We start from the raw sequence: 13,344 nt of genomic DNA, 5'->3' as shown, positions 1-13,344 counted from the left end.
TGTTAAACTGACAATACGGTAAATAAAGGAAACAAGTCCTATTTCAAGGGAATTTTATTCAGTATGGTAAAATCCACATCCTATAATTCTACGGAAAAAGTTTTATGAAAAGCTCAGTCATCAAGTTAGTACTATTTATTGGTTCAGAGAGATTATGGATACATGCAGGGGAAAACACTACTCGTTTAGCTATGAACCACTTGGAGTAGTTAAATTTTTCTACTGTTAATGAATGTAGAACTTTTCTGCACTTGTGTTATTTGATAAGAATGTGGTGAACCTTATGTCACCTGTCTTGAAAACTATGAAACTTAACTACAGAAGTAAACGAGTTTCACATGTTTTAGTGCAGCACTGGGATTCTCTTCAGCCAGGCTCAGAAAAGAAGATTTTCATTTATGTCCTCTGGAACAGAGAAGAAGAAAACATTATTATTTGATGCCAAAGAGACATTTTTATGCTGCATCACAATCAAGAATGTGATACAGCAAAGGGCTCATGTAGGGGAATGCTATCCCTAACAAAAAACAAGTATGATTGCTGCTGTCACATTCAGGAACAATTAATTTAGACCCTGCTTCATAGGTGCTTTCTTCTTTTTAGTGTTAGGTCTCCTTGATCTGTTTGTGAGACAAGAATCCCTTCCACCTCCTCTTCATAAATGGCTGCCCCTAAACTCCTCTTTGGATGGACAATCATTGGCAGCAGTGTGTGCATATTACAACTCCTTGCAGCTTACTTCTGCAGGTGGTTTGTGACTGGTAAATTGTTATCAGAAGAGCTGAAAAAATTCTGGGAACAGTGAAGACTCTGCATGTCTGACCTCTGACCAGAATTGACCTCCATTTAGAATTAGAGAGTTGCTAGTAGGATTTTGAACACATTTCTTCAGTCCAAATGTTGAGCCAAATGCCTTCTGTCATGTAACTGTTCTAGGATTACCCTACCCCTGCTTAATGACTGGCAGTATTGTTCGGCTGTCACTCAGGGCTAGATCAGAACGCGGCAGATTGTGAAAGAATGCCTTAGGTTGAATGTAGTTATGTAAATCCCAAATTGCTACCATGACAGCTTCTGTTCAGCTGCTGCGTCATTCTAGAGACATCACCAGCACAGTAGTACCTAGGTTTTCACTTTCAGGTATGGATTGAGCTGAACCAAACATATGCCTATGCCATTTAGGATTCTAAAACTCCCTGCTTCTGTCTAAGCCTCCTGATGAGTGCAGTCTGGTGGGTACCATCTGAGCACATGCTGCATATGACAAATTAGGTAAAATAGACTGGCCTGCAGCTACAGAGTGTTGACAGCATTTGTTGTATATAGTAATCTAGAGGTGAGCATAGTTACCTGATCTATGAGAAATCTTGGTTATTTTTCCTACTTGGCTTGAGCTTTAAATGTATTTTCAATCAATATGCTTTGACCACTGATTTAAAAGCACAAGCTCGATTTGCCTTTCCTTTGGCACTAAAGGATAAAATAATTCAGTATTTTTTGAGAGACAGAGATGTGCAGAGCATAAAGGTTCAGACACCGCACAGGAATGTACTCCATTTGCCTCCGCGTACAGTAGCCATGAGTTTCTGGCTACAATTTCTCCTGTGCGTTGTGGTGTGAGAGTGTGCCTAGTCTTGACAGGCACCTTTTGTCCAGTACATCTGCCTGTTCTTTTAGGTTTACCTTCCTTAATCCCAAAGCAGTGGCACCATTCCTTCAAAGCAATGAGTTTATCTTGGTCTCCATCGCACTCTTGGAAGAAACGGGTTATGCAGTGTTCCATGGGAACAAGGGAGGCTCTCAAAGGTGCAAGCTCAGAGTGTGTTAATAATCTGAAAGAAAGAGCAGGTATGTGGAGCCGTACTTCATTAATAAATCACCAGGATCATCAAAGGTGATCTAAGCTGCTGGAAGATGACAATGGTGGCTTTGACAGAGACATCTCAGTGAATTCTGTTGTGATGCCCCTGTAGTAAATCTGTCCCAGGTCACTAGGATGATGTATAATACCTGATAAACTGAAATGTTTTAACTGCTCTTTGTTTGCCAAGATTTTTTTCTAGAACAAGTATTTCTGTGACTGGTTCACAAGTCATCAGTTGTGTCATTTTGCCATCAATCTGTGGAAGAGCAAGCTTGCAAAGGTGTTTAGCTATGTTCTAAGACAGTAGGTGTGATCAACAAGAGGTATTGAAGACCTGCAACCTTGAGACATGGATCCCACCACCAAGAGTCATCACCAAAAGCCTGAAACTGAATCACGTTCTCAGAAGTAAGCTGGAAGCTTCCTCTGAACTGACATTGCTCCTGTCTTACCATATCTACTCCTTAAACTGAGAGACTTCTGTAGTATTAGTTGAAAACTATGGATACCTCATTAGTGAATTATTGCTGATAGGTCTCTGCCCTTTGTACTTAGCCTATTGCTCTTGGCTCTCATGAGCCTTGTTTTCTTCCAAGATTCAGGGCATTAGTAGCTATTAAGACACTGCAGAGCTTAAGATGTAATACATGATGATTATGAAAGGCAAGAGGAGAGAAGATTCTGACCCAAGACATGGCTACAGCAAAATAATGAGAGAAGTTTTTTTAGATATGAATGCCTCCTTAGAAAGAGGGGGATACTGGCTTCTATTGACTGAGGGACTGGTCCTGTATGTAGAGAATCCTTTGAGTGGTGTAGAAAAGTTTAGAAAAACAGCCTAAGCTTAAACAGCAAATCGGAACTGAACCCACAAAGACCTTTTTTTTTTTTTTTTTTTTTTTTTTTTTACCTGTCAACAGGGTGCTGATCAAGCTGATGAAACTGCCAGTGCACAGGATACACATACATGTGATAATTTTTCTCAAAGTCATGCAGGAGCAGCTCAACTGCATGGTTGCCAGCCATAAGGCGCTTGTCATTCTGGTAGATTTTTTTTACCTGAACACAACAGAGAAATGGATATTTTTGTTTAGGGATGAAGATCTGTCCTGAAGAGAACTACCCAGCAAGGACATGGCCTGGAGAAATGAAACTTAATAAAATGCCACTGGGGAAATGTGTTTTAGTGTTTGTGACCATACACAGCAAGAAAAGCTTGCCTCAAGTAGTCCAGATAATTTTTGTTGATGTTCTTGTCAACTTTGGTAGTTACTGGAAAGGAATGGAAATTCCTGTGACATGATCGTCAGACTCAACTGAGCAGGGCACTAGCCTCAGGTTGGTAGGAGATGAAACTAATTTTATCACATTTGTTAGTCTTCTGTCTTGAGGCAAGAAACTTGGCTTTTGCTGTGAAATAAGCCATCTCAGAAATAATCTAATTTGTACCATTTAGCATGAGATGTTCCGGGTAAGATGTGAATCACTTGTTTTGCATGGTTTGTCTAGCTCTAACAATGGAACTGCATCGTCTTATTTGAAAAGGATTGCTGACCTTACTCCTTTGCTTTTCAGTCAGAAATCCAGAAGTATTCATATCACGTTCATAATATTGCATAAGGATGTTTTTGAGCCAATCCCGCATCCGGAGAGGGAACTGATCCACTTCGTAATCAGTACAGTGGGGGATGTCTGTGCCAAACAAGAAAGTTTTTGTTAACAAGTCATCTGTTAAGTACCAATTTGAGCATTTCTGAGCCAAGTTTGCTTTGATTCTCAATAGCAAACTTCCAGTTAAGCTTAAAATTCATCGAGTTGTTAATAGATAAAATTGGGAATGCCACTAATGGGTTCAATTACAAATCTACAATTATTTGGTGCACATGCTTAACCAGTTATGCGAGCCACAACCTTTATATATCTGTGCAGCTTCTGAGCAGAGTTGTGCAGTGAAGCTGTTATCAGTCACTCGCGTGAAAGCAGAGCTCTCAACAGCAAAGGAGTTTCCTGACTGAGACTGAGTGCACTTTGGTCCCAGGGCATGCAGGAGTTGAAGAGCTTGGAAATCCATTCTGGCTTTTAGATCCTTACTTCTGCATTTGGCATCTAAGTAGTTTTTTGGGGAGGGTTTTTTTTGGTGGTTTTTTTTTTTTTGGCCTTGATATTTTCATTTATTAACTGGCTGTAAATACTGGTTTTCTGATCAAGGTATTAAAACACATGTTCAGATGTTATAGCAATGGAAGCATGTAAGACAGGGTTGACAACAAATTGGTGTGAGCACAGGAGGGATGTCTTTAGAATTCAGAAGCTTAATACCCTTAACTATAGAAAAAGGGTATTTTAGACTTGTTTAGAATTTGAAGGTCTTGATTAGCAGATAATTGATGCAGAAGGGGAAGACCACAGGAAGAAAGCAGATAACTTAGGGCTAGCTGGTGGTTAAGGCTACTGGCTCTTTATACCTAGGTGACTTCTTCATGGAAAAACAAGCCTTACGTTTGCAGGCGCCCATATAGTCTAGGTGCAGCTGGCGTCCCATTTTTGTCCCTTCAAGTTGACATTTGGTGCCAAAGAGTTGACATGTGCCATCATAAGTCTTATTATCCGTACCACAAACCTAGAGGAAGAGTAAAAAACAAAACCAGCACCACCTTCCCCACACTGTGTTGAGAAAAATTCTGGTTGCTCATATAGGCATTAAGATAATGAAAGTATCATTAACATGTGGCATAACAGTTGTGAATGCCCACAGGGAACACACGTGATCTGAAGTATTGAAAATTGTAGTTGTTACACATCTACATGAGGATTTGCTGGCTCTGCTTACACACCCAGTTTTGAGACACTTGAATTTATTTTTGTATGGTAGTAATGGTTTCTGAGCTGGTACAGGATTATTACACTAGGTATGTACTAGTATTCCGTATATGCTCTAAAACATCAAATGGATAAACAGTACTTTTAGTGACAGGGAAAAGCTATGATCCCTGAGAGACTAAATGAAGCAGATCACCTCAGGGACTTCATAGCTACATATGTTCATTCTGTTCTCAAGCCATAGTCAGTGAGTTTGGGTACTTTATACTCACTTTCATCATTACTGGAATCACCCAAAGCCACTTGCATGTTTTTTAGGGTAGAATTATTCTAAATAATAGAGGGGGAATGTGTTATCTTGTAAACGTTTTAGTTGGTTTTCCCCTGTGCTGTGCACTGGATGAAATACTTACACGTTCATAGTCTTTGGTGGAAGGGCAAGCAGCAGGATCTTGGCAAACACAGTTGGCTTTCCCGTGTTTGTCCACTTGGCAGACTTTACCCCTTTTGCAGTGGAAGTTCCTACATGGGTCTAGCGATCATAGGAACAAGGAGGGACTGTTAGAGGGGATGGGACAAAGTCTAGTGTTCTGTCAGGTACTACTGACAGTAAAAGCATTCCCTACGATGTCAAGTGCTTTTCGTAAGTTTGTTAAAATGCAGGTGGATCTTGTATTGAATAAATAAAGCCAAGCTTTAAATTAGGATTTTTGTGAGACTTCTAGCAGTCCTAGATTTGAGTTGGATGGGGAAACAAATTTCTCAGAAAAAGCTATTTCTTCTGTAAGTGCTGACATTCACTTCCTGCTCCCTTTGGTGAAACGTATCCCATCTGTCCTGCTGAATCTAGCACTGGCACTCATCCCATTCCTACTTGAATTCAAGCTACTATTCTGAAACAGAGCAGTTTCAATGCAAAATAATTCCTGTTCCTGTCTAACTGACACAAAAAATTGTGCACTGTCTAGAAACGTTTTTCACAAAGAAATTAGTAAATCCAAGGGTGTATGGAAGGGATTCTCTGGGAATGCAACTGCAATCCAGGATTATGCACGAGCACAGTTCAGTCATGTGAAGTCGTGTGCTGCCAAAGGCAGAAAAGAAATGCAGACCAGCAGATTCCCTAGCTGCAGAGAGTGAGCAGTTATATTGTAGTTTTACGTTGTGGCTTACCCAGCAGAGCCTTCTCGCTCCTGTTGCTTGCACTTTCCATGTCACCATAGGAGCTGCCTGTAGTCTTAACCTGTAAAGTCACAGAGACATAAGCGGAAGTTGTGGTAGATCTCAGGAAGAAAAAAATACTTGGACAAAATTTTTTTGAGGTAACAGCTATAGAGCCGACTAAGGCAGAGTTTGCTCTGTTTGCAGTAGAAAGAGGTTGCTGTGCAAAATGCATGAGAAGTGCATGAAGCCTCTGGTAGTATTAAGGCACCCTGTTATTTGCAAAAAATGTAGGAGGTGGAGAGAGAAAAACAGGAGCCCAATCAGGCCTGGACACCTGGTTGTTCTGCAGTACTTGATACAGAGCAGGACAGTGCCTGGAGGCTGACAAAATTGGTGTTTCAAGTCTTGGTTTGCACTGGGGGCCTCCAGGTTCAATGAGCGTGAACTGCCTCTCACTGCCGTGAGCTGCCAGGCCGGACGTGTGGAGCAGGAGGAGGAGGGAAGGATGCATCTTCAGTCCAGACCCTTTTTTCGTGCTGCCAGGAGGTGCCTGCCTTCTTTCGAACTGATGCTTCCTAAAATTTTTTTTTTTTTAATATTACAGATCCTCATTTTAACAGCCATAGCAAAAATCACTCCTTTCTTTCAAAGAGTACCCCTGAAAGTCCACTGGTTATCTAATGGCTGACTGGGACACAAGAGATCTGGGCGTGACATCCTCCTTTGTCTGAAGGGACAAGACCCACATTTTTCATCTTGTGTGAAGGTGCCCTAGCCACCAGGATGGTAATTATTCCAGGGACTCTAGCCCTGCCTTTCTAAGCTGCTCACATTTGTATGGTAGCATTTAAAAATCTTTGGGTGAGGGGAGTGAACAGACTTTCCTAGTCAGCTTGAGAATGAGTTCCAATGTATCCATGTATCCATATTTACATTTCATTACACAGTTTATTAGGGCTGGAGCTCTAAAATTAGTTGTGCTCAGTCACTTTCTAGTATAATTAATCTAAATGTTATATGTGATATGGAACAGCATGAGCCAGATCAATAGGGAATAAAAGGAGATGAGACTTCTGAAAAAAATGAATAAATTATTACATGTATTGTTCTCCATAATATCCTTTGAATCATCAAGAATTTAAATTTGGGACTGGTTCCTTCCTAGTTTTCTAGTATTCCAACTTTATTTTAGAGAGAAATTACCTTATCTTCATGTTCCATTGAATTCATGCTCTGAACAGAGGTACTTGTTTCCAGTTGTTGCTCACTGTCAGAATTAGGTGGCTCATGATCATAATAATCTTGTTCAGAGTGAAGAAGGTCTTTAGTCTTGACATCTTGGTAATCCTGGGTCTCTCTGTGAACTGCACTGTCACCTTTGATGGTTCCTTCCCTTTCATGCTCAGTGCTGGTGCTCTCTTGGTCATTACTCTGTATTCTCTCTTCTTCCTCATAGGCTACTTCTTTCCAGGTATTGCTGAGATCTTCCTCACCATCAACATCACCACTATCGTGGCCATCATCATCAACACTACTGTCCTCTGTCTCTTGTCTTTTCACCACTGTGTCATGATCACTCTGATAGCTTACTTGAGTATTGTCTTTCCTCTCTTGGCTTTGCCATTTGTCATCCTGATCTTTGTTACGGGTTTTCTGAGAGAGAGGGATTTCTTCTTCTTTATAGACTGCCTTCTGGCTGTCTTCCTTCTCCTCTTCTAGGTCAAATTTCTCACTATGTCTCTTGGTTATCCGGATTGGTTGTCTGGAATCTCTCATGACTTCATCAGATTGCATACTGTTTTCATTTTGGTGTCTTTTGTATTGATTACCTTGATTTGTCTGGTGGCCTTTGTGCTTCATATCTCTGTAATCAGTTTCTTCACCCCATTCCTCATCCTCCTCTTCCACACCTTCTTCTTCATCACTTTCACGGTTGTTTTCAGATAGGCCAACTGTATTTTTATTATACTTCCACATGTTATGCTCACGATCAAGACTGAGAGCGTCCACTGGATTTTCTGCATCATCCAGAACATTTTGATTGGCTGCATTGCTGTGTTTCTCATGCCTCCTTAACTGCTCAGAGCTGGACTGTTCTCTGCTGCTGCTTCCAGAGTCACTGTCCTGGTTATCAGAAGCCAAACCTGGTTTATTGTGCAGCAAAAGGAAATTGATGCTTTTTAGGCTATTTTTCACTTGATGCTCGCTACCACTTCTTCCTTGTTTTCTAGTGGTCCGGGGCTCATCCCTGTGCTCCGTGTCTGGTACTGATACCTCTGGTTTTAGGTTTCTGTGACTGGGCAGTAAATCACCCTTGTCTACATACTCTGCATTCTCTTCCATTGGAGCGTCAAGATTAAAATCTTCAGTCTTAAAAAAAACCAAACAAGTAGATTAAATTTTAGAATTTATTTGAAGTCAATGCAATGTTATTTTTGTCTTGTATTGCAGAGCATGACTCTGACTTTGTTTGTTGTCTTTGTAAATGCTCCTCTTAAGCTAGCCCAGAGCATGAAATTCACTGCTGGTGTAATTTCTGTTTCTCAGCAAATTTGTTTATCTGTCCCTTCTTTTGTTGCTGGAGTTTCTGAAGAAGTCTATGCAACTCTGTTTAAGATCTGATAGGAGATAGATGCATATAGGTGCTTAATTAATAATTTAGTGCCATAACTTCAGGCACTTGTTGTAGGCTGTAGTAATTATTAATTATTTTAGAGTAGGTGTAAGGGGGGAGCCTACTTTTTTTAACCTAAATTAATTTGCCAACCACTAGATATGTGGTAATGTGTTTTAAGTATTTGAGATGAATAATATAGGTTGCCTTTTAATGTTTAAAGAACAAGAAGAGTACCTTTTCTGGAGTTTTCTGTCCGTGAGTTCCAAGTTTGTGGTTTAAGGGATGGGTCTAGAATAGACAAATATATTCAGTATCTGCATGTAAATAAAAATCTTGTATAGGTCAATGGGATAACACAGAGTATTCACAGAATGGGAAATTCTATGTGCTCAGTAATAATAGTGTGATGAGGACTTACTGGAATAGCAAAAGCTGATCCTGTGAGACAAATGAGGAGAGCTGCAGCCTTCATGATTTTCAGATCTTGAACAGGACAATAGTTAATAGTACAGTGGTAGGGTTTGGAGGTTTCCTTTCTGCAAGCAACATGAAAAGAAATAAAGTTAGGATTTGGGTGTAACGGCCCAGAAATGACTGATGGAAGCAATGTAGTGGCTGCTGTAACTTGCTGAGTCTAAAGACCCACAAAATTTCCATGCAGTGTCCAGTTATATGTTAACTCAGGCATTAGACCGGCTTGTCTAGAGGACACTTCAGTGTTAGTTCTTTCACAGGATTTAGGCTGTATGCTGTGTTCATAAACTCTAGTGGTGTTACTATGAATGTACATAGGTTGGGCCCTGTAAAGCTTTACCCACTCTTTTGGGCTACTACTTTGTGAAAAATGTCTGGTTTTATTCAGTTCTGAGACACTGCCTGTTTGTGGCATCTCTACAGCCAAGGTCTCTCCTGACTGCTGTCCTGTGTGGCTGTAGTAGGAAGAATTCAATAATGACGCTCTGCTCAGCAGGTCTCAAAGCCTAGAAACACTGTCCAGGCTGCTTGACGGAGTGATGCAGTCCTGCTTCAGAAGCAATAAACCCAATTCTGCTGCGCAGTAGTGTGCAAGACGGATGGGTGGAAGAACATGCAATGCCTTAGGAATTCATAGAATCATAGAATGGTTTGGGTTGGAAGGGACCTTTAAAGGCCATCTAGTTCAACCCCCCTGCAAGGAGCAGGGACATCTCCAAGCCAGATCAGGTTGCTCAGAGCCCTGGTCAACCTGGCCTTGAATATTTCCAGGAATGGGGCATCTACCACTTCTCTGAGAAACCTTTTCCTGTGTTCCACCACCCTCACTGTAAAAAATTCCTCTTATATCTAGTCTGAATCTACCTCCCTCTATTTTAAAACCATTACCCACTGTCCTATCACTACAGGCCCCGCTAAAGGGTTTTTCCCTGTCTTTCCTGTAGGCCCCCTTTAGGTACTGGAAGCCCATTATAAAGTCTCCCCAGAGCCTCCTCTTCTCCAGGCTGAACAGTCCCAACTCTCTCAGCCTGTGCTCATAGCAGAGGTGCTCCAGCCATCTTGTCATCTTTGTGGCTCTCTTCTGGACTCTCTCCAACTGGTCCATGTGCCTCTCATGTTGGGGGCTCCAGAACTGGACACAGTACTCCAGGTGGGGTCTCACCAGAGCAAAGTAGAGGGGCAGAATCACCTCCCTTGACCTGCTGGCCATGCTTCTCTTGATGCGGCCCAGGATGCGGTTGGCCTTCTGGGCCGCAAGCGAGCATTGCTGGCTCATGCTGAGTTTCTTGTCCACCAGTACCCTGAAGTCCTTCTCCTCAGGTCTGCTGTCAATCCATTCTCTGCCCAGCTGCTATTTGTGCCTGGGATTACCCTGACCCATGTGCAGGAATTTTCTCAGTCTGTGCTAATATCCTCATGTGAGTGAAAGGCAGACAAATCATTTTTACCTTGAGGATGTCACCAGCAATTTTTCTCTCTTTTGCAGTGCACGTGAGCTGGAAGTTTCTATGGCTGTAGCTGTATCACTGGGAAAAGCAAAAATTAATAGTCATGTTGCTGCTGTTTCTCCTTTTTTTTTTTTACTGTGTTGCTTTCTTATTCTTCTTAATTTCCTCCTGTTCTTTTTTCTATATTCATGCGGAATTAATGGGACTTTCACTCTGCTTCTTCATTCTGCTGGCTGTTCTTCCTTGGAAATTGTCATCTCAGTCTTCCCTCCCTTGCCTTTTAAAATATTTTTCACTTTCCACCTAAAACATGTCCGTTTTCATTGTTTCCCCCTTTCCTAATGAAAACCCCTGCTCTTAGACCATTGTGTCTCTTTTGCTGGTTGAACTCCCTGGCAGTGGTTTCTGTCAGGTCAACCATATTCAAACACATGAGGCTCAATGTATGGTTTTAAAATGTTGTTCATCCAGTTGGATTTGTTGGGGAGAGGGAGGAACCCAAAACGAGAATTTCAGGGGAGCTTGTGTTTGTGGGAGCCAGAATGGTGAAGCAAGAAACAAGGATTGAGCATTACATTGATTTTTGGTGTAGAAGCTTGCAAAAGCATCCTGGCTACTGCTGTGCTTAGATCTGAGTGTACGCTTTGGAAGATCCCTGGGTTATAAATTATTTAATGTCAATACCTTTTAGTTAATGAAGAGCAAAATACTTCATTAGTGGGGCATATCTAGTATGCAAACCATTTTTCTCACAGTTAACTCTTTTATTTTCTTATTTAATTATCTGTTATCTCTTTGGCATCCAGAGTTGTTTAAGATGTTTTTAGAAGGAAAGACAGAACACAACAAAAGCCATTAATGAGCATATGCAACATGCCCCACTGTACTGTTTATGGGCCGTCGCTTCAGATCAAGGCAAGTTTTGTCAGACTGAGGGTCATGCAGGCGACTTGCCAGAAATGCAGGGGCATCATCCAATTTCATGTATAGCCCTGAAAACTGCGTGCCATGGTTTTGAAGGCCTTGCAAGTGACAGAGGAACAAAGTATTTGAATCACAGCACTAGAAGCCAAGTAATCTTGATGTCTGTGTGTCTGCTCCTGGTGAGCAACACAGCTCTGGGATGTCGCTTGGCTGACCTTCTCCTTCTAAAAATCTCATTTGTCATATTTGTTTGGTAAAGTAGTTTGAGAGCTATAAATGAAAAGCTCTGCATGTTGTATTTTGTTTATAATTACAATTTTCATATCTGGCTCTGTCACTGGCAGTAAAAGGTGCCTCTGCCTCCTTTGTCCAAATAACGGAAAAGCGGTCGGAATGAATCTGAGTTAAGGTGGTAGGACAAGGCTTTTGTATTCATTTTTATCTTCTAAACTAGCCCACAGTGGCCCATAGGAAGCATAAGTCTTTAGTTATTGGAGAAGTCTGAGCACTCTGAATGCAGTATAGGAACATAGTCTAGTTGAGTATCTTTTTTTTTCTAGCCGTGATAGTCCAAATGAGTTGCAAGCGTTTATAATATTTCCTCCAATAGGATAACCTGCCTCAAACATTAAGCAGCATTTCTAAACACACTTTTAAACCGTAATGGACATGCAAGTATTGCCAGTGCCAATTGCTGGTTTTTGCCTTTCTGAATAGGGCAGCAATATCGATTCCTGTGCAGTAAGCGTCTCCTCCCACTGTTTTCAGAGCAAGGAGTTTTGGAGTTCAGATGGTGCCTCATAGTTGACCTAACTGCTCTATGTTAACCATGTTAATTCTGTTTCACCTTCCTGTGATACCAGTCCCATTGTGCAGCCAGTACAGGGAGCTGTTTGTGGCTAGAATCTGCCAGACATGTCCAAAAGCCATAGTCACAAAGATTTTCTTTTTTCAATGCTGACAGTGCTCATGAAGGGAGAGCAGTAGAAGAAATTAGGATGAATGTTACAAAAGCTGCAAAGGCAATCGCAACTGCCACCTCAACAGGGAGAAAAAAATAAAAATCTTTGTACAATGGACTGTGTTCCCTTCTGTCCATTTGTACAACGGACTGTGGTCCCACCTTCTCCAGAGGTGAAAAGAGTGTTTCTGTTGGTGTCCCTCCGGCAGCTTGGTTGTGCAAAATGCCAAGACCTTTTGCCAGAATCCAGGAGCACCTTTTTGCTTGCCACACGTGATCCACGTGAAAGGTTTTAGGTGGTTTGCTGGAGCAGGAGCCAAGGGATTTGCAGCTTGAAGGGTAAAGCTCTTAAGGGAACAAAAAAAAAAAACCACAAGGAACTCATCCTGCAAGCCTACAGCCCTTTTCACTGCAAAGGCTGTGGCTCATGGCAATAGGATTTTTGTACTTGCTCATTTAGTCTTTCAGTGTTAGAAAGGAAAAGTAATTTTTTTTTTCTGAAGTAATAGTATAGCCAGCCTGAACAGGTGCAGAGATGAGAAAGCTTTTGTGGGCTTTATGTAATATTTGGCAATGAAGATGATGATCACAGAAGAAATTAAGCATTAGATAATTGTCATATGATGCAAGGATCTGCATTGTGGCATTCAGGGTTTTTTAGGCTGAGATTTAAATGAAAAGACACTTTGTTCTTGCTTTAATTTCCAAATTTGTCCTACAGAACAGAATTTCAAAAAACAAGCTTTTGTAACATATAAGATCAGCAAAACTTTCGTAAGAACTATTATACAAGAAGCTATTTTAAAAGCAACCAGACATCCCCCTGGAGAAATGTAGTCACTATACTCTGCAGGAAAATCTGTAGGAAAACTTAGCTGAAAGATGAATATGAAATTCCTTGAATATTATTTTTTTTTTAACCAAGAAATGAGGAATTTAACAACACTTCAGCTTGAGGTATTGAGAAAGCAACACTAGCTAGGCCCTCCCACTCCTTTTTTAGGCTTGGAAAGAAGAATATATTTTGCATGAAACCTGGAGGAGGCAAAAGCTCTGAGTCGTTTATTCCATG

At 41.1% G+C, this 13,344-nt stretch overlaps 1 protein-coding gene across 1 annotated transcript in view; it reads right to left on the bottom strand.

Annotated features, from left to right (window-relative positions):
* Positions 1 to 36: 36 nt before the first annotated feature.
* Positions 37 to 13,344, bottom strand: part of SPARCL1 (SPARC like 1) — a 16,645-nt gene continuing 3,337 nt past the window's right edge. The window contains exons 2-12 of the mRNA XM_010123767.2: positions 10,388 to 10,465; positions 8,884 to 9,001; positions 8,700 to 8,753; positions 7,052 to 8,218; positions 5,858 to 5,927; positions 5,098 to 5,216; positions 4,364 to 4,484; positions 3,420 to 3,556; positions 2,775 to 2,923; positions 1,684 to 1,832; positions 37 to 405 (exon numbers count right to left, since the gene is read on the bottom strand). Of these exons, the coding sequence (XP_010122069.1) occupies positions 377 to 405; positions 1,684 to 1,832; positions 2,775 to 2,923; positions 3,420 to 3,556; positions 4,364 to 4,484; positions 5,098 to 5,216; positions 5,858 to 5,927; positions 7,052 to 8,218; positions 8,700 to 8,753; positions 8,884 to 8,937 (2,049 nt within the window). The 5' untranslated portion in view covers positions 8,938 to 9,001; positions 10,388 to 10,465 and the 3' untranslated portion in view covers positions 37 to 376. The remainder of the gene's footprint in view (positions 406 to 1,683; positions 1,833 to 2,774; positions 2,924 to 3,419; positions 3,557 to 4,363; positions 4,485 to 5,097; positions 5,217 to 5,857; positions 5,928 to 7,051; positions 8,219 to 8,699; positions 8,754 to 8,883; positions 9,002 to 10,387; positions 10,466 to 13,344) is intronic.

The sequence above is a fragment of the Chlamydotis macqueenii genome, chromosome 4 (genome assembly GCF_036417535.1).
Source record: "Chlamydotis macqueenii isolate bChlMac1 chromosome 4, bChlMac1.mat, whole genome shotgun sequence".
Lineage (NCBI taxonomy): Eukaryota > Metazoa > Chordata > Aves > Otidiformes > Otididae > Chlamydotis > Chlamydotis macqueenii.
This window is presented reverse-complemented; position numbering and strand designations above follow the sequence as displayed.